This window comes from Centruroides vittatus, unplaced genomic scaffold (genome assembly GCF_030686945.1).
Source record: "Centruroides vittatus isolate TY-2023 unplaced genomic scaffold, ASM3068694v2 contig_738, whole genome shotgun sequence".
Lineage (NCBI taxonomy): Eukaryota > Metazoa > Arthropoda > Arachnida > Scorpiones > Buthidae > Centruroides > Centruroides vittatus.
The window spans coordinates 1185383-1208234 of NW_027122474.1; the positions used below are offsets into that span (position 1 = coordinate 1185383).

The 22852-nt window shown below is 29.1% G+C and overlaps 1 protein-coding gene across 1 annotated transcript in view; it reads left to right on the plus strand.

The window, feature by feature from the left end:
• LOC136980983 (unconventional myosin-XVIIIa-like) overlaps positions 1-22852 on the plus strand; it is a 116959-nt gene that overhangs the window by 56726 nt on the left and 37381 nt on the right. The window contains exons 20-21 of the mRNA XM_067277183.1: positions 5527-5616; positions 8052-8171. Of these exons, the coding sequence (XP_067133284.1) occupies positions 5527-5616; positions 8052-8171 (210 nt within the window). The remainder of the gene's footprint in view (positions 1-5526; positions 5617-8051; positions 8172-22852) is intronic.

Sequence of the window (22852 nt, forward strand, 5' to 3'; positions counted from 1 at the left end):
TTGATCTATGTTTTTCACAAAATATAAAGGTGCATAAGTTTTCAAAGTATTTTTTAAAATTTTGTTATTAACAATGTAATACAGTGAAATTCTGCCAAACCAGCATTTGGTATTCTTGCAAAATATATAAGCCAGCATATTGGGCTTGTCGTTGGGGAGGTTATTGGTGCACTGGATAGGTCCGGAGTTAAGATTTTCATGTAAGTGCTCAAAACATGCAGTTCTTGGAAAGGGACCTGAATTTTTGTAGAGATGCCACAACAACATGATTCTATGATAGTAAAACCAGTTAGCTCATGCATGATTTTTTAAAGACATTACTATACAGGTTTGGTATGATAAGCAGAAATATTTAGCACACTTGGAATCAACAGAATTATGGAAACAACTATAGTGCATTACTGTCTGTGTACTTTGACAATTAGAGTATGTCTGCATTTATATGCAATGAAAGTGTAAAAGGTGTTTCAAGCTAACCAAGAGTAGGAGTAGCCTGAAAAAATTGAATTGTCATGTTTTAACAACCATAAAAAATGTATTTGTGCTATTTTACATGTGATAATATGTAAAATTGTGTCCAGGGGATCGAAAAAACTGGAGAAACTTCCATCATTCAATAAGGTGGCATATTCAGTAACCCAGCACCATGTAGTCCTGATGATGCCAGGTTAATGGAATGTCATTGTAATTCATCAAGTTACTTTTAATTGTATTTAAATAAATCAGTGTAATTTGTAAAATTAGTAAGTAGTTGAAATTTTTTACTTTAAATAAGTATGTTTAAAAACTGAAACTAATATGAATTGTCCACTACGGAAACAAATCAACATGGGAAATTGGAATTGGATTGAATTACATAACTTGTTTAATTAGTAATTAGTTTTTACAATTGAAATAAGAAACTTATCTGATTGTTTACAGAAAAATGGGGACAAAATCATCCTCTTGTGACTGAAAATGGGTTTTGGTGTAAAATGTTGATTTTAAACTGAGATTTTACTTTTTGGGTTATTTATTTTTTATTTTAAATTAAAATATATCAAAAAAGGGATGAGTGAATCATTCAAAAGTTATTCAAGATATTTGGAATGATTCTGATAATCAAGTGATTAATTATTTTTTATTAGAATGAACCCATTGCTAGATTTCATATGAGCATTTTTCTGCAATGATAAATTTGATGAATCATAATAATGAATTAGATTTTAATATAAAACTTCAATCAAAACTTTAATCAGTAAATTTGAATAATACACAATCTTTTTGATAAATAGGTAATTATTGAGGTCTAAAGTAAGAGATTTTGATTTGCCAAGATCAAAATAATAAATATGTTGTAATTCGGTGTACTAGTTCTTCATTGAAAGCTCTCTGAATTTTTACTATCAAAGTCGTGCCTGTGAGAGATTTGTGGTTTTAACCTCCCATATTGAAAGAATTAAAAAAATTAAATTTAAAAAACTACTAAAATCAAATACAAATATAGCTTGCTTATTTTGTACCCATTCAGTTCCTCCTTAATCTACTATATTGTGTTATATTGTAAAAATTAATAAGCTATGTTATGAAAAAATAAAGGATGGTTTTATTTTAATAATAAAACCATCTTTTTAAAAATTCTGCAAAGGCCTGGTTACTATTGCAATTTTAATTACATCATTGTTGAGAAATTCTGCATAGATAGATAACATCTAACTGAAATTCTTGAACAACTAACGTCATTGAAAAATCTAAAAACACACAAATTCTCTTGCTGTACTGTTGATCTTTTACAGTTAAAATTCCAAGTACGTTGACTTTGAAAGTAAAACAGTCACAACAGTCTTGTCTTTGATGTTAACAGAAACTGTAGTTATAAAATTTTGTTGGATATTTTATTTTAGATTTACTTCTGAAATGTCTTTGTGCTTGGAATAATCGAATAATATAATTTTTGTGAGCTGTATTTATCGATTAGATAAATTTTATGAGATAGAAGTTTCAACTTTTATTATAATCCATTTTTAATTATCATTATACTAAATTTATTGGAATTAAAATTTAAGATTTTAATAATATGTTATACTTTATTTACAATTATCAAAACATTTGATAGAAAATTTAATTTCAAATTAAAATCTTGGTGATAATATATGAATCTAGTTTATCTAACCAAAGTTCCTAAATATACATTTCTTTTTTTAATTAATATATTATTATAAAAACTTGTAGATGCCTAATCTATGTTACATTTTTGAATAATAATTTATTGGCTATTTTTTGTAATTAAAAGTACACTGAACTTTCGTTAATTCAAATTCCAAGAGAGACAATTCAGAATTTTTTTCTGTTTTGTCAGGAATATTTAACGAAGTAGTAAGAACTTATGAAGCAACATTCTTTTTTACAAGTAAGGAGGGGAAAAGCATATGGTATTTATTGAATCATAAAAATTAAACATAGTAACATCATAAAATTTTAAATTAAAACAGCTTGTAGGTATTGTAAAATGATGTTAAAGCTCTGGGATAATGAGATTAACATTCCAGAAAAATTCTGCTATGGATTAAAAAAGGAAATATGTAGCTAGCAATATCAACTAAATCATTTGATCAAACTATCTTTCTCATAATTAAATAATAATTGTAATTTCTAATGCTTAGTTTAATTTATTATGGTTTGAATTATCTGAAAAGCTTTTAAAATGAAATCTTCGTATTAAATTTTATAAATATAATATAAAATACATGTTTAATATAGTTATCTAGTAATGATTTTTAATTTTTAGTGTTTTCACTACACTATTTCAGTACATTACTTATGATGTAATGCACTGTACTGTACATACTGTATATCAATGTGACAAAATATATGTATACACAAATTACAGAATAGTGTAGAATTTTATAAATATATTTAGTATAAAAATGGCCCAGTTATATAAGTTGGTCAGGTTTATAAATAGAATTCAGGTGACCATTTAATTAGATTTAAATGCTATTTGTGACCGATTTTAAATTGATACATTACATTCCGACAGGCATTCGCTGATGATCAATCACATTGTGACAGTTTTCTGGCGTGAATAATGACTTTGCAATCGATATCATTGCGTAATTACGCCAGACCATAAGCGTTCCGTTTAAGTCTCTATTCATCTACTTTGGCCAATATTTTTAGTAATGTACAATAGACTACTATTGTATCTCTGCCAATGTACGATATCTTGTAACTAATCCAATTACATTGTCTTCTACCTGCTCGATGCCATATGGTAAAATGTTCGGCTATTCGACAGGTTGGTAAGTTATCGGGTCCATATTAATTAGCAACTATATCAGGATCGTTATGCGTTTCTTCTCCTTCTATGCTTTTCTTTTGGAGAGACTTCACCAACTAATCGTACACGTTAACGCAAACAATTCCTTATCTGGATTTAATTCCACTTCAAGGGCAAGTAACTCATCAGTAGAATTTCTATCGTTTCACAATTTAAAAAGTTAAATTAATGTTTTTACGTAGATTTTTAAAGTTATTATTATTAAAATTACACAATTTTAAAAACGATTCTTGTTAGTAATTTGGATTTAACAAGTAAAAAAAAAAAAAAAAAATTAGTTTTCTGGTGTTAATGTTCTGGACAGGATTTTTTGATTTTTATTTGTCTATAATTTGAATTCATGTTTTAAAACTTTGTATTTAAATATTACACGCATGTTTTTAGATATTTCTTTTAAAAAATTGTTTTTTAAGTGTTTTTTTTTACAGTGAACGTATTGGTGAACTCTCTTTTCTACACAGGCCCATTTTTATACAGGTCGGGAGAGTTACAGTTTATTTACAATAGAGCTATGCGGAACTTGTAGAAATTTAAATTCTTCCAAAGACCACCTCTGATTTATAAAACAATCCATCAAATAGATCCTGCATGATATCCAAAATAAACAATGTTTACAAAGAAGTGCCAAGAAAACTTTCGAAACGTCAACGCACTTCCTTTGACACGATCTAAGTTCGATATTCTGTCTAAAATTGGAAAAAAATTTTAGAATTTGATTTATTCCGTTTTTCGTTATGTTTACAAATGTCAGACATTTCGAGACAACTGCCTACAAGCCGAAGAAAAACTCGGGATGTTCATATTTCATCGTTCAATGACAGAAACGATTGCTGTTTTTTTTTTTTTTTTTTTTTTTTGACAGGTTTAATGAATACGATGTTTATGCTTAAATTTTATACTTTAACTTGCCTCGGTAATAATTTGGGCTGCTTCTTTTTCTAAAATAGTTCTAGAATGTTTTTTTCGGTTTTAATTTCCATCACTATATTAAATATTGCTGTGTGTTATATAACTTATTTAATTTTATTTCGCTCGTATAAAAATTCAAAATAATTAGTATAAAGTATTTAAACCATTGAAGGATGTAAACATTGAGATTTTAGTCAACATTATAGCTGAAAAATACGGATAATCTATCAGACGTTATTAATAACTGCCCGGTGCCGTGTCCCTTTCACGAAAGTGATTCTAGAAGGCCAATTCTCGTCTTTTTTATCTTCTCGAAGGACGAGAAGATAAAAAAAAATCCCTTTTTAGAAATCTTTTTCGGCATCGTTTAAATGCGGGGAAGATATTATAGGGAGTGAGCGGCGCCCTAGAATATAGCCTGCATCTGGATGAAACGGCCCGACGTTTCGTTTGTTGTGTTCATTCCAGCGACTAAATAAATACAAAATATTTATATACAAAGTTTCGATTAGTCGTTGGCGTTTTTATTTTTGTGCATAGCTTTCAACTAGACCCATTACAAAATATTTCTGGAAAGCTTTCCGTAGTTCCGCTCTTAACACGATACATTGTTAACGTTATTATTTACAGTAAGTTATATAAGATAGCAAATTTCAATTAAATCGACATTTTAACTTTTATAATTGCAGGTTAAAATGTTTCCAGCGATTTATCTCATTTAAATATTGATTATTTGCCATTTATAAACGTCAAGTTTGTAGTTCTTTGTTTTAAAACGCTTTTGTATACGATTTAATTCATCACTCTGATCTCAAAAGCTCTTTTCTTTGTTTCCGTTTCTGTTTATTGTCACTTTTTACGTGCCACACTAAGAAACACTCGCGACCATAAGTTTAATTATCTTGGCTATGTCCCCGCTCGTTTTCTTCTCTTCTATTGGATCCTCATGGCACTACGACTCAGAAAGGATACGGTGCGGTCAGCACATTATATAAATATACGCATATATTTTAAAAAAAAGTTCCAGTTCCGGAACAACTTTCCAATTTTAGAAGCAGTAAAAAATCCGTAAGCAAAAGTTCCTGCTGACATTGCTGGAAATTTGTCTAGTCCACACTGTCCGCAACATGTCTCGGATTTGCTGCCTGCAACGTTTCCTTTCGACTCGATTTTTTGACACCGGTCCAGGTTGTAATTAAAATACATATATCACTATCGTATCATACGAATCAAATGGAATATTAAAGGATGTTTTGAAAATTCCTCAAAAAAAAAAAACTATTTATTTATTTTTCCAGGAAGAACTAGAGAATTTAAAAGCGAAAGTAGAAAAATTAGAAAAGGAAAGGATCGAGTTAAAGCATAACAATGATAAATTGGAAGTGAAGGTGAGCTATTCAAAAATATATTTTGGTGGTGTCGGTGCCTCTATGATAATAAATCTATAATTAGAGAGTACTTAAGAACTGCTGAATGCTGCTCTCTTTTATTTTTCGTAAACATTTCCTTGCTGATTTATGATTTTTGTCGAGTTGCATCATTTCTTTCTTTAAAAAAATGTCATTTAAGATTGAATTATAAATGTTACCAATCCACTTATAACGATAAAAACGTTCTTATATTAAAAATAAGAGCCATGTGGAACGAGTTTGAGTGTTGACAGCGGACTTTCCTTTTAAAATATTTAAGAATAGAATATATTATACTCGTCTTTCATTTCTTCCATTCCCCGAAAGTTCATACTTAGTTTAGAGTGCAGACGAATGTTTACCTGCAGGAAGACGTGGGAGTGAGTTGTGTTAAATTTCTCCAAAAAAAAATTTACATGCTCATTTTTTTTCCTTCCGGAAATTTTACGCTAATGAATCCTCAAATGTTGAAGTGCCATGCAGTAGGAAAAAACTATTTGATAATTTATGTATATGAAGTAATGATTCGCACGGGTTCAATGGGTTTAAGATAATTAAGGTTTATCCTCGTCCAAGGCAAAACGGTGACCCATTTATATCCGACCCACTTTTTATTTACGATCTCATTGTTCCAGACAAACTTTGCAATTGGTAATTCCAATACCGAAATTCAATTACTGAAATATATATATATATTTAATATTTTGCTGCATTTGGGTGAAGAGAAAAATTGGAAAAAAAAATCAAAAATTTTAGTTTTATGTTTTTATAATTCATGACGATACAATATTATAAAACTGTAATATTGAAAAAAAAAGGTCGGTTAATAGTCGAGGTGTGGTTAATTCGCGGGAATAGTGGCACCCATATATTTTAGCGGAAAGAACGAGACAGACAAGGCTAAACTTAGGCATGGAATGAATGTGCTAAGCTGTGCATTTTCACTAGGAACTCGTCTCGTCGGCCAAACTTTATTATCCCGGCAGAGTATCGACTTTTTGGAGGGATGCCAAAGGTTTAGCTTGAACTTTGACCCCGCATGGCCTCGAAACCGTATATATTTTTTTGGATACCGGGAGTCTAGAAATGCAGTCGAGAGGTGGAAGCGTTATCGGTCTGAAGAACACGACACTAGACTCTCCCAAAATAAGAGAGAAAGTCCGTTACACGAAAGTCCAAAAATAGACTCGAGAAGGCTCGTGCCAATAGGAACAAACTAGTGTAATAAGAAGGTGAAGCACGTGTTAGCTTCAGTCAAACCGCATTTTCCCAAGACGATGAGAGGGAAGTAGAGTGAAATGGTGGACAAGGTCAATCAGAAGACTCGTTTCGGGGAGAATTCATCCGTTGCGATGCGATGAGGACCAATATGTGAATATATATACAAGGGCCAAACTGGATTTTAGTTCTGTTTTTAACAGTAGTTGTAGTTTAGTTAGTTGGAAAAAAAGCTTGAAAAAATGGCAACCCCCGTCCAGAAAACGGAAACCAACACCACTAATAATAGCAATGTAGTAAAGGTCGGCCAGGTACCACCAAAAAATGGACTAGTCAAGCCGATATCTGTTATCGCACCCATCAAAAAAGAAACCGAAAAAACGGCGAAGATGGGCCAGGTATCCGGAGGTATATCCAATGGCAAAGATCCGAATCGGACCAATGGTGAGAAAACCAACATCGGGAACAACAACAACAACAACGCTAATTCGGCTTATCGTAAATCAAACGATCAGTTAAATGCTATTTCTGGTGGCGATAAAAAATCTGCAGCAAGCAAAGAGAAAGTATCCGACGTAACCAAGTCGGAAATGGCAACCGGTAAAGCTTCGGCCGCTTCCCAGAAGGAAAATGTCCAGACCATCGATATTAGAGAACTGCAGAAAGTATTCAAGAAATCGGATGCCAACCCCACTCCACCCATTCCCATCAGGAAAAAAACGGTGACCAATTATAACAACAGAGGCAGCGTGTCGAGCGATATCGTCAAGAAAACCGAAGCCAAAGCGGAAATAAAAAAGAGTACCAGTACATCCAATGTATCATCGTATCTGTCAAAAAAGTATCAAGATATGAAAGAAAGATCTAACAGTTTTCGTTTCCTGTCAAAGTCCAGCGAAAAGCCTTCTCTGACTCAGCGTATTTTCAACGATACCCGATCTTTAAGCAGGAATCGATACAGCTCTGTAGAACGTTCTCTCGAAATCCTGAAGACTCCTTCATCGAAGATGCCACCCCGTATTACTTCCCCTACTCGTCTTACCTCTCCCACTCGCTTGACTTCTCCCACCCGCCTGACTTCACCCGCTCGCCTGACTTCTCCCTCTCGGCTGACTTCCCCACCCCCCAGCAAGGAAAGTGTTTACAGATATAATAGTGGTAGAATAGCGGATCGTAAATTATCATCATCTTCTCAGGTGTCGGAACTTTGGTCGGATCTGAATGAAGAACAGGCCACGTCCACTCATGTTTCCGAGATGCTAGAATCGGAAATATCCGAAAGGATGAAGCTGGAAAAGGAAGTTCAGGAACTTCAGGTGAGTTGGATTTCTTTCTTTCTTTTCTTTTTAATGGCTTTTACATGCGTAAGATCGAATTTGAGACGATTAGTTTTTCCCTTTGCAACGGGACAACGTCGTTTAAGTTTCCGTCTTGCGCATGTTTTTATAATTTATTTTTAACTGGCAGAGAATTTCATCTATCCGGGAAAATATTGCAGACATTCGTAACGGAATGCCAATTTTTTTTAAATGTGAATTAATAGTTACGTTGGCCCATCGTGAAGTATAATAAGGATCCGTGGATTATTGCATTATGTTCTTTATAATTGGAACATATCCACGAAGACCGTTCGCACCAAGTGTTGTTATCGCATCACTTAATAATTTACACGGCAATTATCGACGAAAACTACTTATACGTATATATATATATATATATATCTGGCCGCCATACTCCGTTATTTTAAGACGGGTTTCTTTGTTGCATTTTTTAGATGATTAATCGAAAACTAAGCTAATAGGTAAAGCGTTCGCGAACTATAAATAGAGACAGCTTGATTAATTATACACAATCGCGCTACTCACCCGGTTGGCTTTAAAACCAGTATTTTCTTATTTTTCTTTTTAGTTTTTTTATTGCATAAACAAACCAGTCGGAGAAATCGGATATCTTTTGGGATGGCGGTATCTGCCAGATAATTACCGTCGAGTTAAAAACTCTTCCGGGTAATTTGTTTAAACGCATAAGAAAATATTCCCGAAGATCATTTGTTAAAAGAGAGAAATTTTCTTCGTACGACAATTTTTGCTGCTGTTGTACTCTATTCGCTTTTTTATTGTTTTACCCATCTGTCACTTTAACTCCCTCCTGGCCAATTGGCATAGGGAAGAGCCATCGTTAACCTAAGTATGATACTTGACGAGAGGTTTGGCACAGAAACCGACATCTCGTCGCGCGATCGCTTATATAAAAATCGCCCGTTATAATTATTGTCGCCCCAACGAAAGTCTCGCGCTTTCTCTCTTTCTCCCCCGTCGCATTCCCTCGTTTATGACACTAAATGCGCTTTAGCCTGGCGCCATATTTATTCGGCGCGCGGCACGCTAAGCGGGCGCGGCGCGACGCGGCGCGGCGCACCGTTATCTCGGCATTTAATCGAAATGAATCCCATTAATTAATTATGTAATTTGTCTTGTTACTCGCAATTTCATTACAATAATATATTAATAAAATATTTGAAATTCTCTCCGATTTATATATATTTGAGTTGGGCTTATATTAGCTATAAATTATATTTAATTAGTGTTTTAACTTAGAATTTTAGTTTTATCTTTCAAATTTTTATTTTCTCGATTAACGCACTCTGATATAATTTTAGCTAATATTTTATACATTTTATTGATTACAAAATTTATATTTTGCAATATTTATTGTGAAAGGTGTAGTGTATTCTGTAAGAACATATATACACTATGTATAGAGCTATATATTAGTTTTTATAGAATAATTTGATGGATTTAAAATAACTCAGTGTAAGTATTTTTTTTTATAGACTAGAGTATGTATAACTGATTTATCCTAAGTTTTTGATAATAAAAATAGAACTTATAGATTTATCAAAGAATCAAAACTAAATAATGGTGTATTCTTTACAAATAAATTAGTCTACAGGTGCACAGTGTGTCATCTTTTATAAATATTAATAATCAAAAATTAATTTTGATTTAACTGATTAATTTAAGATTAAGATTCTAATAGAACTTGAACTTGCTACATCTGCAAGTAGTACAGTATATGTAACAGTGAGCTATCTGGATTTAATATATTTCTAATTACAGTATTAATATTTATAGAAGATGACAGTGTTGTTAGGCAGGTTATTTTAATTTAATTAAAAACGAATTTAATATAGCCCAAGGTTCAAGTGTGATATATTCAGAAAATTTAAGCTTTAATTTGCATTGTCAAAAATCAGGGAGAGACAAGAACATTACTTTAAAAAATATCTTTGTAATTCTAGATCTTGCATTAAAATTTTTAAATTTTAAATTAATTTTTATGCTTTGCTCCATACAAAACGAAATATTTCAATAAGAATATTTGAATACATTGATAATGATGATGTGAAAATATTATTATTATTATTATTATTATTATTATTACTTATAACAGAAGAAAACTGAAATTGTCAAATTTGATGTGGACATAACTTTGATCTTAATCAAATTTTTGAAAATCATACTGTTATATTTTTTGGAATGCTCTGGATTCAAATATCTAATTATAATTAGTCAAAGTAAAAATTTAAAAGTTTAAATTATTGTTAGACCAAAGATATGATTGTTTTATTACAAAGATGTCTTGTGAAATCTAATAAGATCAATAAAAAACCAAGTAGAGAATTGTTTTCTTTACATAAATTATGAAAATATACTAATAAAAAAAATTATGTACAGGGTAGTTATATTTAAAGTTGCCATATTCAGAGCTGTCTAGCGCTTGTTTTCGTGGACATATTTTGATGAAACTTGGTATATATGTTATATGGACCATGGGGAGAAGGAAAATGCAAAAAAAATATTTAGTTTGAATTTTTACCACTAGGTGAAAAAATGGTGCATGAAGAATAATAAACACAAAATGGAAACACGCAAAAGGTTTTTATTCACAACATTTGTTCAATGTGTAATCGATTTGCATCAATTACATGTTTGAACTGCCTTACAATGCAATCTATTTGCATCAGTCACATGTTCAAAACACCTTACAGCATTGTGAGGCATTTTGAACATGTAATTGATGCAAGTCGATTATACACTGAACAAACGTTGTGAATAAAAACCTTTTGCGTGTTTCCATTTTGTGTTTATTATTCTTCATGCACCATTTTTTCACCTAGTGGTAAAAATTCAAACTAAATATTTTTTTTGCATTTTCCTTCTCCCCATGGTCCATATAACATATATACCAAGTTTCATCAAAATATGCCTATGAGAACAGGCTTTAGACAGCTCTGAGTAGGGCAACTTTAATTACAACCACCCTGTATTTTACTAAACATACTGAAGAGAGAATAAATGATTCCAAAATGTGTCTATGGTTATTAGACAGCAATTCGTGAAATAAAGATATTTGACAAGGCAAGCATTGATATGGATGAATATTAGTTCTTACAGAAATTAAAAATATGATTAAAAATTGCAATCCAGCATTGTGACAATTTTACAATAAAAAGCAGTTATTTTGCCAGGTTGCAATTTTTAATCGTATTTTTAATTCAATTTAATATACCGTATTTTACGGACTATAAGACGCACCTTAATTTTGGAGGCAATTTTTCGAAGAAAAAGTGCGTCTTATAGTCCGTAAAATACGGTATATGCTCTACACCTCAAATTAATAGTGACTCAACCCTGTATATCATACTTTTATGAAAGGTGTTAGTCATCTGTCTAACACCTTTCATAGGAAAATCTTTGAATTTAAATAATGTGACTTCAAGTTTGCATTGGAAGTTCGTATGTAGTTAATCGGGGCCTCCTGCCCCTAAGGTTTCCCTATCTGGTCTTGTCTTTCATCTATCTAACTCTGTTCTCTACATTAAGGAAAGATGATGGATGGACAGCAGTGGGAATTTATAGGTCTACAATTTTTTCAAATTGCAGTCCAACAATTGCTGATTTAAGGGTAAATTTATTTTAAATTTTGATATCTGCAGGTTTAATACTTAAACTATTTATAATTGACTGTGCTGTATGATAGCAGTTTATTGTGAACATTAATATTTTATCTTAATAATTTGTTAGTTCAATTGTGTCATTCATATTTTTATAAATTAGTGTTTTTAAACAAAAAATACAATTAAAAATGTGTCTAGTTGTAAAAATGTACATTTTGCAATGAAAATGTGATTAGAAATTTATGCATTAGAAGGAAAGGTGAAAGTTAATAGAGGATGAGCAATTAAATCCTACTGTTTATAATGATTTAAATATGACTGTTTCACTGTAACAATGATAATGAAAAATATTGATGAAATTGAAAAAGACAATAGAAACTGCAAGAAGGAAAAACTGCAGAAAATAATTCTTAGGTAAGTGAATACCTAAAAGTTCTTTTAGTTTTTCCTTCTTGTCCTGTGATTGTACTCTTATGGATCTATTCATGTTTTTTACAGAATAAATATAATATACCCATTAGACATATGGATTTATATTTAATATACTATATACATTTTTTATTCTGTTTTATGAAGAAAAGTCTTAATTTCTGTACATCAGAAATGCATCCTGTTGAAATAGAATGTAAATTGTCTTTCATTTATGCTGATTTGATATTTGCTGGCATCTACAAGAATCAAATCTCAGTATAAAATAAGGTATCTGTATATCTGTATCTGTAATCTGTATTCTATTGTATCTTTCTAATTTAGTTGAATTGTTTAAAATTTATCACTAATTGTTTATTATCTGCTGAGGTTATTTAATTGCAATTTTTGAATAGTATGATCATCAGGGCTAATGCAAGGCAGGCTCAGTGAATTCTCTGGAACTCAGTCCCACAGTTCACTAAAAGTTCGTTGTAAGTTTTTCAGGATCCTATGCTTCATACCATATATGTATGAAAATTCAAATATAGAATATATAGTTAAAGAAGTAAACTAAAACATATGTAGTTTACATGTAATTGTAAAATAAGTTGTATGTTGGTATGTATTCACACTTTGTATTATAGTAAATAATTTATTATTTTAAAATTAGAAGTATGTATGAATGCAGTTTTTTTTCCTTTTTTGGCCTGTACAATTTTGTAACCTGGCCCCACAAAGGTTCACATTGGCTCTGATGACTGTATGTGGAATAGCATTCTGTTCATCTTTATCATCACAACTGTGTTTCATATAGTTTTTGAATATCATAGTACATTCCTACAATAGCATTGGAGTGTAGTATTAGTAATTGTTTCATTCATATTGTCCTAGAAATTTTATTTGCTTAATTAGCTGATATAAATATCTGAATGTTGTTTTGTACATATACATTACTGATCTGTAACTTAATAATTAATTTTTGATTCTTTGTATTAATTCTTAATAAGTTTAGTGCCAAAAAACAGCAACCAACCCGTCAACCTTAATAACTTTATGATCTTGAAAAATTTGATTGAGGCTAAAGATTTAGTTATATTTAAGATATAGTTATCACTTTCAATTTTCCAGTAACAAAATTACCCAATAGATTTAATACGTTGAGTCATAGCAATTTCCTGAATAGGGTAGATGTACCAGTTCTGGCCAGAAAACAAATTTAACTTAAAAATATAATCACCACATATTCAAATCTGTCCAATGAAACAAACTTTTATTGTTAACTGTTCACACAGTTAACAATAAAAGTTTGTTTCATTTGTGATTATATTTTTAAGTTAAATTTGTTTTCTGGCCAGAACTGGTACTACACTGGCCAAAACTGGTACATCTACCCTAGATACTTTTACATTTTTACAAATACATTTTCTTATTTAAGTAATTTTACATGTAATTCTAACTAAATTTATTATTTCTAAGTAGTTAATACATATATATGTAGTTTTTAATGATGTAATTGCATATATGCATCATCCCAAACATATTGAATATAAATCTGTATTTTGAAAATATTTTAATTATTTTGTTTCGTGATTTGCTGCTCAGTAGTTAAATGTAATACAACAGTTAAAAATATTTCAAAAATCTTTTATTTCTTTGTTTTATCGACAAATATATAGTTTTTAGTTTTGTGGTTAGCATTATATTTTAAACAATTATTGAGCTGCAATTTGAAAAAACTGTAGACCTATAAATTCCCACTGTTGTCTGTCTGTCTTTACTTCCTTAATCTCGAGAACAGAGTTAGATAGATGAAAGACAAGACCAGATATGGAAACCTTAGGGGCAGGAGGTCCCGATTAACTACATACGAACTTCTGATGCAAACCGGAAATCATTATTTAAATTTAAAAATTTTTCCATGAAAGGTGGTAGATAGATGACTGGCAAGTCTCTATTATTAAAGGAAAAGTATGATGTACAGGGGCAAGCCACTGGTAATTTGAGGTGGAGAGCACATATTTTAAAGTAAATAAATTAAAAGTATAGTTAAAATACTGCAGTCCACCATTGTGACGATGTCACAATAAATAAATGCTCATTTGGATTTACATTTAATAACTATCTGTAGGATGACAGTTTCATAACTATGTGGTTCTCATCTTATAGAAAGAATTAATCATAGAGACAAACCCAAAATTCTTTTCACTTTATAATTTGTAAATCTTTGCACTATATTATATGCTCAAATAAATGTCAAGATAAGGAATGTTTTCTATTACTTATATACAAGCCAAATAAAATATTAAAATATCAAATTACCATATAAAATTAAAATATCTCATAAATTAAAACTAAATAACAGCCTGTTTAGTGATTACATTCTTTAATAAGTTATGTTTATTTCAAAAATCTATGAAAGTGTTAAACATTTTATAAAAATTTTGTTTCATTGATTCTTCAGAAAGCGAAACATTCTAATATTTAAATTTTATTGTAATTTTGTTAATAATATAGGTAAAAGAAAAAATGATGTCAAGACTGTAAAATTGGAATTTTTGATGTTTAGTAATGTTGGGAATGATAAATATAAATTCAGAAAATTAAAAATGTTCACTGTCTGAGAGAAAGTTTATGCATGATGATGATATAATAATCATCATACATAAACAATGCAAGTATTAACAAAAATGATGCAATTCAATATAACAAAATTTTAGTGATATAACTTTCAGTGAATGGCTACTGTATTATAGTGTAAGAAGCAAAGTTTATCAAAGAATCAAAAAATATTTAATAACTGATTAATTTTTAATGAATGAAACAATGTTAAATAGAAAATGATCATTATTATGAATAAAATTAAAATTAAGTATTTTGATATTTTATAAAGTAAAACTTTTTTTTACAATTATTTAAAATGATCAGAAACAAATGAACAAAATTCAATAATATTAATATATGCCAAAAGATATATGAGAAATATTATTGATTGTATTCAGTTACTTGTACTAGATATTTAATCATCAATGTCAATCATCATTTAAATATTAAGAAATATTGATAAAATTTACAAATTAAATATCTGTTTAACTTGTGTCCCTAAAACTTCCTGTGATCTGTTTATCAACGAAAAGAGATTTATGCAATCATAGAAGATGATTGCAAGTAATTTTGCAATCATTTCCAACGAGTAATCATTACTTTATATGTTAATGTCACAAGTATATTATTGACTTTACTACTAGAAATGATTACAACAAATATTCAAAATTGCTTCTAACATTTTGGCTATAGGCCCAATTGTCCAACATTTGCAACAATAGATTCATGTAGATAGTGTAACTGTTATTGAGTGCAGCATGCTTTATCAGCAACATAAAGAATTTGCTGAAACGACTAACCTCTGGTACATAACCATCCTCTGTACATTGTGTGAATTTGCTGTAAATGTATTGCTAGTTAGCCTTTACTCCAGTTAGAATTAATTGTTGCATTTTTTTCAACGATTTCAAGTGTTTGAGTTTCAGTTCGATTTCAAGAAAATATTTCAAAATTTTTTATTATACTTTTATGATTAATTAAGAGTAATGTTACTTTAAAGAATTAAAGGCTATTGGCTTTTTTTCAGTAACAAGGAACAGTTGTTGATATACGCTTTATTGATGGAGGAAACGGTATGATAGGTTACTGAAAAAAACCAATAGCTTTTAATTCTTTAAAACCAGTAATGGAACGTTTAATTAAATGTTACTTTACATTGTTGGATATTCTATGTTGCATTTGAATAGACCTTTATGAATTGCATTAATTATTATTAATGGAAATAAAAAAAATGTGAAACACTAAAAAATTAAGATAATAACTAATAAAACTAAAAACTAAACATTGTATAATTCATATATGTGTGTGTATATATATGATCAATTTTCTTATCATTTAATTACTTCTATTTTTTGTAAAAAAAATCTATAATTGATTAATGATTAATGTTACTTGCCTATGAATTGAGGTATTAAAATAATGATCTCAGATAAATATATTTTTGAAAATTGTCAATTATGCCAGGTTATTATAAACTCAGTTGTAAAGTTTATGAATAATTTGTAATAATTAGTACATTTAAATTTAATAGTTATATTAGATAATTAATATTATTTTAATTTCATTATTGCTTGATTTGAAGATTATTATTTTTGTCGTCATAAAGTAACTTTAATATGACTATTTTTATAACAATTTGAATGTGTCAGAAATCAAGTATAAAAGTTTATAGAAATATTCATTTTAATAAAAATAGAAGTAAAAGGGATTTATTGAAAAATAAAGCTCTAAAAAATTTAGAAAATGAAATTGATTTATGAAAGTTGTCAAAATTATGTACACATAGATTTTTGTTGTGAATTTATAATCATATTAATTACTATTGTATTTATCATGAAACATTTTTTAAATGCATTATCCTTTTGAAGTACTATAAATATGCATTTTTTTCTAATATGCATGATTGTGATATTTTAATGTTATGGGATATTTCACTATACACTCAGATTCTTTGAATACTTTGACACCCACACCTTACACTCCTGAGAACCACTATTTATTGACTTACAAACGTTTTCAAGCTGATCTACAGGCCATCGCCAGGTACTTTGAATTTTTCTGACATTTTTGTATTAGTTCCAGGTTCAAACGATTATGTGAAAAGAAATTCAAATTTTTATATCTGTTCGAACAATTTGTTTAAATAACAAATATATCTAAAAATGTTAAATTTAACTAATTAAAATACATGTATTCAAGTAAAGTAAAATAAAATAAATAAAATACAAATATATCAACACAATATACTTAATTATTGAGTTGTTCGGAAAGTAATTTTGTTTTTTTATTACGAGAGGAATTAATTGTATTTTTTACCAGCCAATTTTATTTTAAACCACATTTTCATTATATACTTCGACAGCTGACATTTTAAGGCTTATTTGTAAAAAATTTTGTTTGATTCTGTACAATTGTTTTTTTTTCGGTGACCCATCAAATATGGAAAATCGAAAGCATCATTTTCGGCATATTTTGCTTTTTTATAACTAAAAAACCAAAATGCTGTTCAAACAAGAAAAAAATTATGGTACATGTTTGGAAAAGATGTGTTGAAAGAAAGACAGTGCCAAAACTGATTTACAAAATTACGTTCTGGCAATTTTAATATCGAAGATACACCACATTCTGAATGGCCTTTTGAAGCCAATGAAAAACAAAATAAAGGTACTGATTGAAGCAATCTGCCATATAACAACACGTGAAATCACTAAGAGATTAAATCTGTTAAATTGAACCGTTTATTATTACTTAAAACGAAACCAATTCGTTTTAAGTAATAATAAACAGTTTAATATGGGTTCCACATGTTATTAAAGGGAGATGCTCTCTATGGTGGGATTTTAAAGAAATTTGTTTTTGAGCTTTTACCAGACAATTTAACAACTGATTCGAAAGTGTACTGCCATTGAGTAAACAAATTGACTAATATCATCAAACAGAAAAGGCCAGAATTGATCAACAAACAAAGTGTAATGTTTTACCATGATAATGCCAAATTTCACACAAGTTTGGTAACTCATCAGAAACTGTTATAGCTTAGATGGGATGTGTTATCACACCAACCATATTCACCAGATCGGGCACACTCAGATTATTACTTGTTCCGGTCTATACAAAATTTTTTTAACTGTAAGACAGTTACTTGAAATGACAATGTCAAAAATCACTTGGATCAGTTTTTTGTGAACAACGATCAAAATTTTTATGAATGTGAAATCATGCTACTACCAGAAACAATGACAACAGGTATTTGATCAAAATGGTCAATATACAATTCAATAAAATATTTATTTATTATAAGAATATTGCATTTATTTTTCTATGAAAAAAACGAAATTACTTTCTGAACAACCCAATATATCGACTGAGTGCAGGTTATGTATTGTATTATACTGGGTTATTATTGATCATATATTTCCGTGCCGATAGTAAACTTGTGGCATCTTTGTAGTTCAAACATTTGCCAGTAAGACTGGATCTATATATTTCAAATTTTTCTATAGTCATTGCTAAAGATGGTGAGTGCACTTGTTTAACAATCCTAGCCTCATTCCATTCAACAACCGAACCTTCTGTTTGTGCTACTCTGGATAGTGCCCTTTATTTATATTGTACACATGCTCTTTAAGCCTGTAGCTCAAATTCCTGGTAGTGACACCTATATATTCTTTGTTCATGTCTAGTTGATCATTTTTATATGGTATCCTGTACACACCAGATTGTTCCTCCTTCTTGATCTTATCCTTGTCATTTCTAAGTAGACTATAAACCATGGGAACCCATTTGTATATTAATCATGTCTTCTTGTAGTTGGCAATTTCCTTCGTGATATTGGACATTCCTCTGTTGTAGGTGAATTTAGTAATTTCTTTGTTCATATTCTCCTTTGTCCTCTTTGTTAGGATCTGAGTATGATCTTATTAAATCCTCAATGATTTTTTCTCTAAATCCCAAGGATCTAGCAACGGTTCTGATCCTATTTAATTCTTGCCGCCTGTCATACATGATGGAGCAATAATTAAATGCATTTTTAATAAGAGCTCAAATACAAAAATATTCCAGAAAAATTCAAAGTACCTGACGATGGCCTGTAGATCAGGTTGAAAACGTTTGTAAGTCAATAAATATTGGTTCTCAGAAGCATAAGGTGTGTGTGTTAAAGTGTTATAGGATATTTTTATAAATCTTCAGGATAATCTTGAAAAATGATAAATTACCAATGATCCTGTCATACCAATTTTAATTTACTTAGCACAAAATAAATTGCATATATAAATGGTAATAATATGAATATTATACTATGTGATTCTTTTTTTTTTTTTTTTAATAATTTGTTTTAGATAATTCATTAATTAGTATATATAGAACCATTTTATTAACTCATTTTAGAATGTTACCATATTTAGTTTTTTCTGTAAAAGTAAAATAAACTTTTTATTTCTTTCATACAGAATATCATTTCCACATCAAAAAGTATTTGACAGAAATGTAATAAATCTTCAGATATCAGTTACTTACTTTACAGTTGTATAATTTTTATTTATATTAAAATATTTCAGATTTAAAATTAATTTTATTTTATTTACATTTATATTTATTTATTGAACACTCACAAAGTAGTGTACAATTAAAGAAAAACCATTGGTAAAAAAAATCATTTTTCAGGTTTTTCTGTAAAGAAAACAGGGAAAGGTCAGGTTTTAAATTAATTATACTCTGTAATTCAGTATAATAAAATTATTTTTAAAGTTAATGAGTTATAATTATCTAATTTCTTTCAAAAGTATAGTGTTTTATTAAATCTTTAGGAAATAATATTCATACCTGTATATCTACACAGGTATAAATAGTATTTCAATAAGAAAAGCCAAGAACGTAGAATCATTCATATCTATATTTTTCCTTACATTTTATAGAACAAATTATATATATTGTTACCTATAAAATCATTATCAAATAAATTGCTTGTGACTGGACTAACTGGAATCACCATCAGGTAATGGAGATAAAATAGAATTTCAATTTGCAGGTGTTATTTAAATAATTTTAAAATATATGTGATAGATTTTTATTTTTGCAAATATAAGACCAAAATTAAAATAGTTGATAACATATATATAATACAAAATTAATTGTATAATTTAATCTTGCATATAAAGATAAATATGAATGTAAATCATAAATTTTGACATACATATCTTTTCTTATAGTTTAACATACTGCAGTCCAATAGTTTCATATAAAATTACTATCAAAAAATATTTTTAAAAAAATGTAAATGAGATCTAATTGGAGAAATAAACAAAAGAAACAGTGCACCTTGCAACTCCAGCAGTATATTTAATAAGTCATAATGCTTTTGACCTAATACCATAGGCCTTCCTCAATGAAGTATACCATTTAAAATAAAATGAACACAAACATATCGAATTCGACGGAAATTATTTAAAATAAAAAAGAGTTCTAAAGAGAACACTCTCACAGAAAAAAGTTAACAATTAATAATTACAAATAATACAAATAAAAATAAAGATTAATATAAACAAAAATAATTATTAGAGGACCAAGTCCAGGTTGCATTTCATACAAGGATGTCCATGCCATATGTGAGGTATCAGCATCCCTTTGATTGATACAAAATAGTTTTTGGTTGGCTTTAAAAATTTCTAACATTTCTAAGAACCTAATAGTATTAAAGTTCTTAGCAGTTTAATGATTCTGGCCGCATCCTATTTTATTCGTTTATCTCATTTGGCGGCATAAGCCACTAAGGCAGTGGAGTTGCTTTTCCACTGCTTTTCCACTGCTTTTCCAAATGTAAATATTTGGAAAAATTGTATTTATAATTCATTTTCATTTACTTAATACATGTAGTATTATATAAATATAGTTTTATATAATTTGAGTATTATATTATATAGTTATATAAAACTCAAGTTAGTGCAGCTAATGTGTTCCAGAAAATTACCACACTAGTTGAATCTATACTAATCAGAAGATATATTTATTAGGAAAAATGATGATTTTCTTGTTGAATATATTCCCCAATTTGAAAAGGGATTTTACACTTAGAAAATTATTAGAACTAACTTGATAACAGGTCATAAAATTCAGTAAAAAAACTACAAGGTGCAATGAAAAGATGATCTTTAATTTAAATTTTTTTTTACTATATTTTATGGCATATAAGACCATCCTCATTTCAGTAAAAGATATTTAGGGAAAACTATTTAGTGTGTTTAAGCCTTTGGTACTTGACTCTGATTTTTTTTTTTTTTACTGTATTCTGGGTAAAAACAGGCATTTAAAAGAAGTCATTTACAATTAAAATTAACCATTAAAATATTCAAAAAATATAGCAAAAAATAATAATATGTTTAATTAATAATATTTTTATTCAAGAGTTGGGCTAGGTAGAGGTTACCTGTAACCTACTGAAGCCATTTAGGGAATTCATTAATCTACAGGAGGTCACAATCTCACATATAAGATGCAGGGCAATTTTTGAGCCCCTCTGTTTTTGGACAAAAGTTGCATCTTAGATGCTGTAAAATATGGTAAATATTTTTATTAAAGCATAAATTTATCCAATGTTACTTGGACTGCCTTGCCCTTTATTTTTGCATGAAGCTCCTAGTAGCACTGAAAATTGTTTTTTCTAATTATTTTCTACATAAATGCTGCATTCTTCATTTGGATCATCATTCAAAATTATGCCAAAACTGGATTCTTTAAAAATGTGCCTGAAAAGTTCAAATTGTGTTACACCTAAAGATAGTTAGTGAAAAATGAGCATCTGTACTAAATAGCACTAACCATTTTGCCAACTCTTTTCAATCTAAATTGGTAGTATTGCTGTCAGCAATGTGTTATATAGCAATTTTCTGCTTTGAAGTTTTTAATAACTAAATAGTTACTTATGTGCAATTAAAATTTCTCTATACTTTTTTAAAAGGAGATGCAACTTTATATTAAAATAAATTTGTAATATAAGTTAACACAGGATTATTGTACATACTCATTTATGCAGATATATCATTTTGGGATAAAAACTACTGTTTACACAATTTCCCTTCTGAATTCCCAAGTGTGAATTCCCTGTTTTGTCTGCATTTATAATGATTAGAATTTTTTTCCACTCTAAGTATCCCATGCAAAAATGAGAGATGTTTTTTCTATTGTTAACAGTAAAGCATTGAATTTAAAAGTTGGCTATCTGACTAATTACAGCAGCAATTGAATACTGATATTACATTTTTAGCATTGTTTTTTTTTTTTTTGCTGTTTCTGATTTCAATTTTGATTCTAATTTTGGTCCTGATCAATAAAGATCAGGACCAAAACTAGTAGCCTGCTTTTAGTGAAATATAGCTTTTGTTGGCTACTTACTGTATGTAATCTACAGATTCAGCAATTTCTTGCTTAAATCAGCTTACTATGTTAATTGAAATAAAATTTTATTGATTACAATGTAATAGCCCTGAGACTTCCAAAAGTAAAGCTTACAGTGTATTATTATAACATTTGAATTTTTTGGATTTTTTCAAAACTTGATGCTCAACTCTAAGCACAGAATTGGTTGGGAATCTTCATTTTGTGGGTAATTATATTCATAATATGGTAACCGTAAGTTAATAAGGCATTTAAACTGATGTTCCACTTATTTATATTTGTTTTTTTTTTATTATTATTAAAATTCATTTTTAAAACTATAGTTATGATTTATCTTTATATATATTAGACTGGTAGTGACCACATTATTATGAATCATTGTTTTTAATTGAATCCTCTGGCTTATATAAATCATTTAGTGTGGAATTCACCATAGTGTAAAGATGTACAAGATATAACTGTATATGTAAATCTAATCAAATAAATTTACTAAAATAGAATTTTGAGATTTTGAAAATATAAAAGATGAACTAAACATGTTACTTAACTGACATCATCATTTAATAAATCTCATCAATAAAAATAAACATAATGTATATAAATATCTAATTGTTTTTTATAGTGATGTTAGAA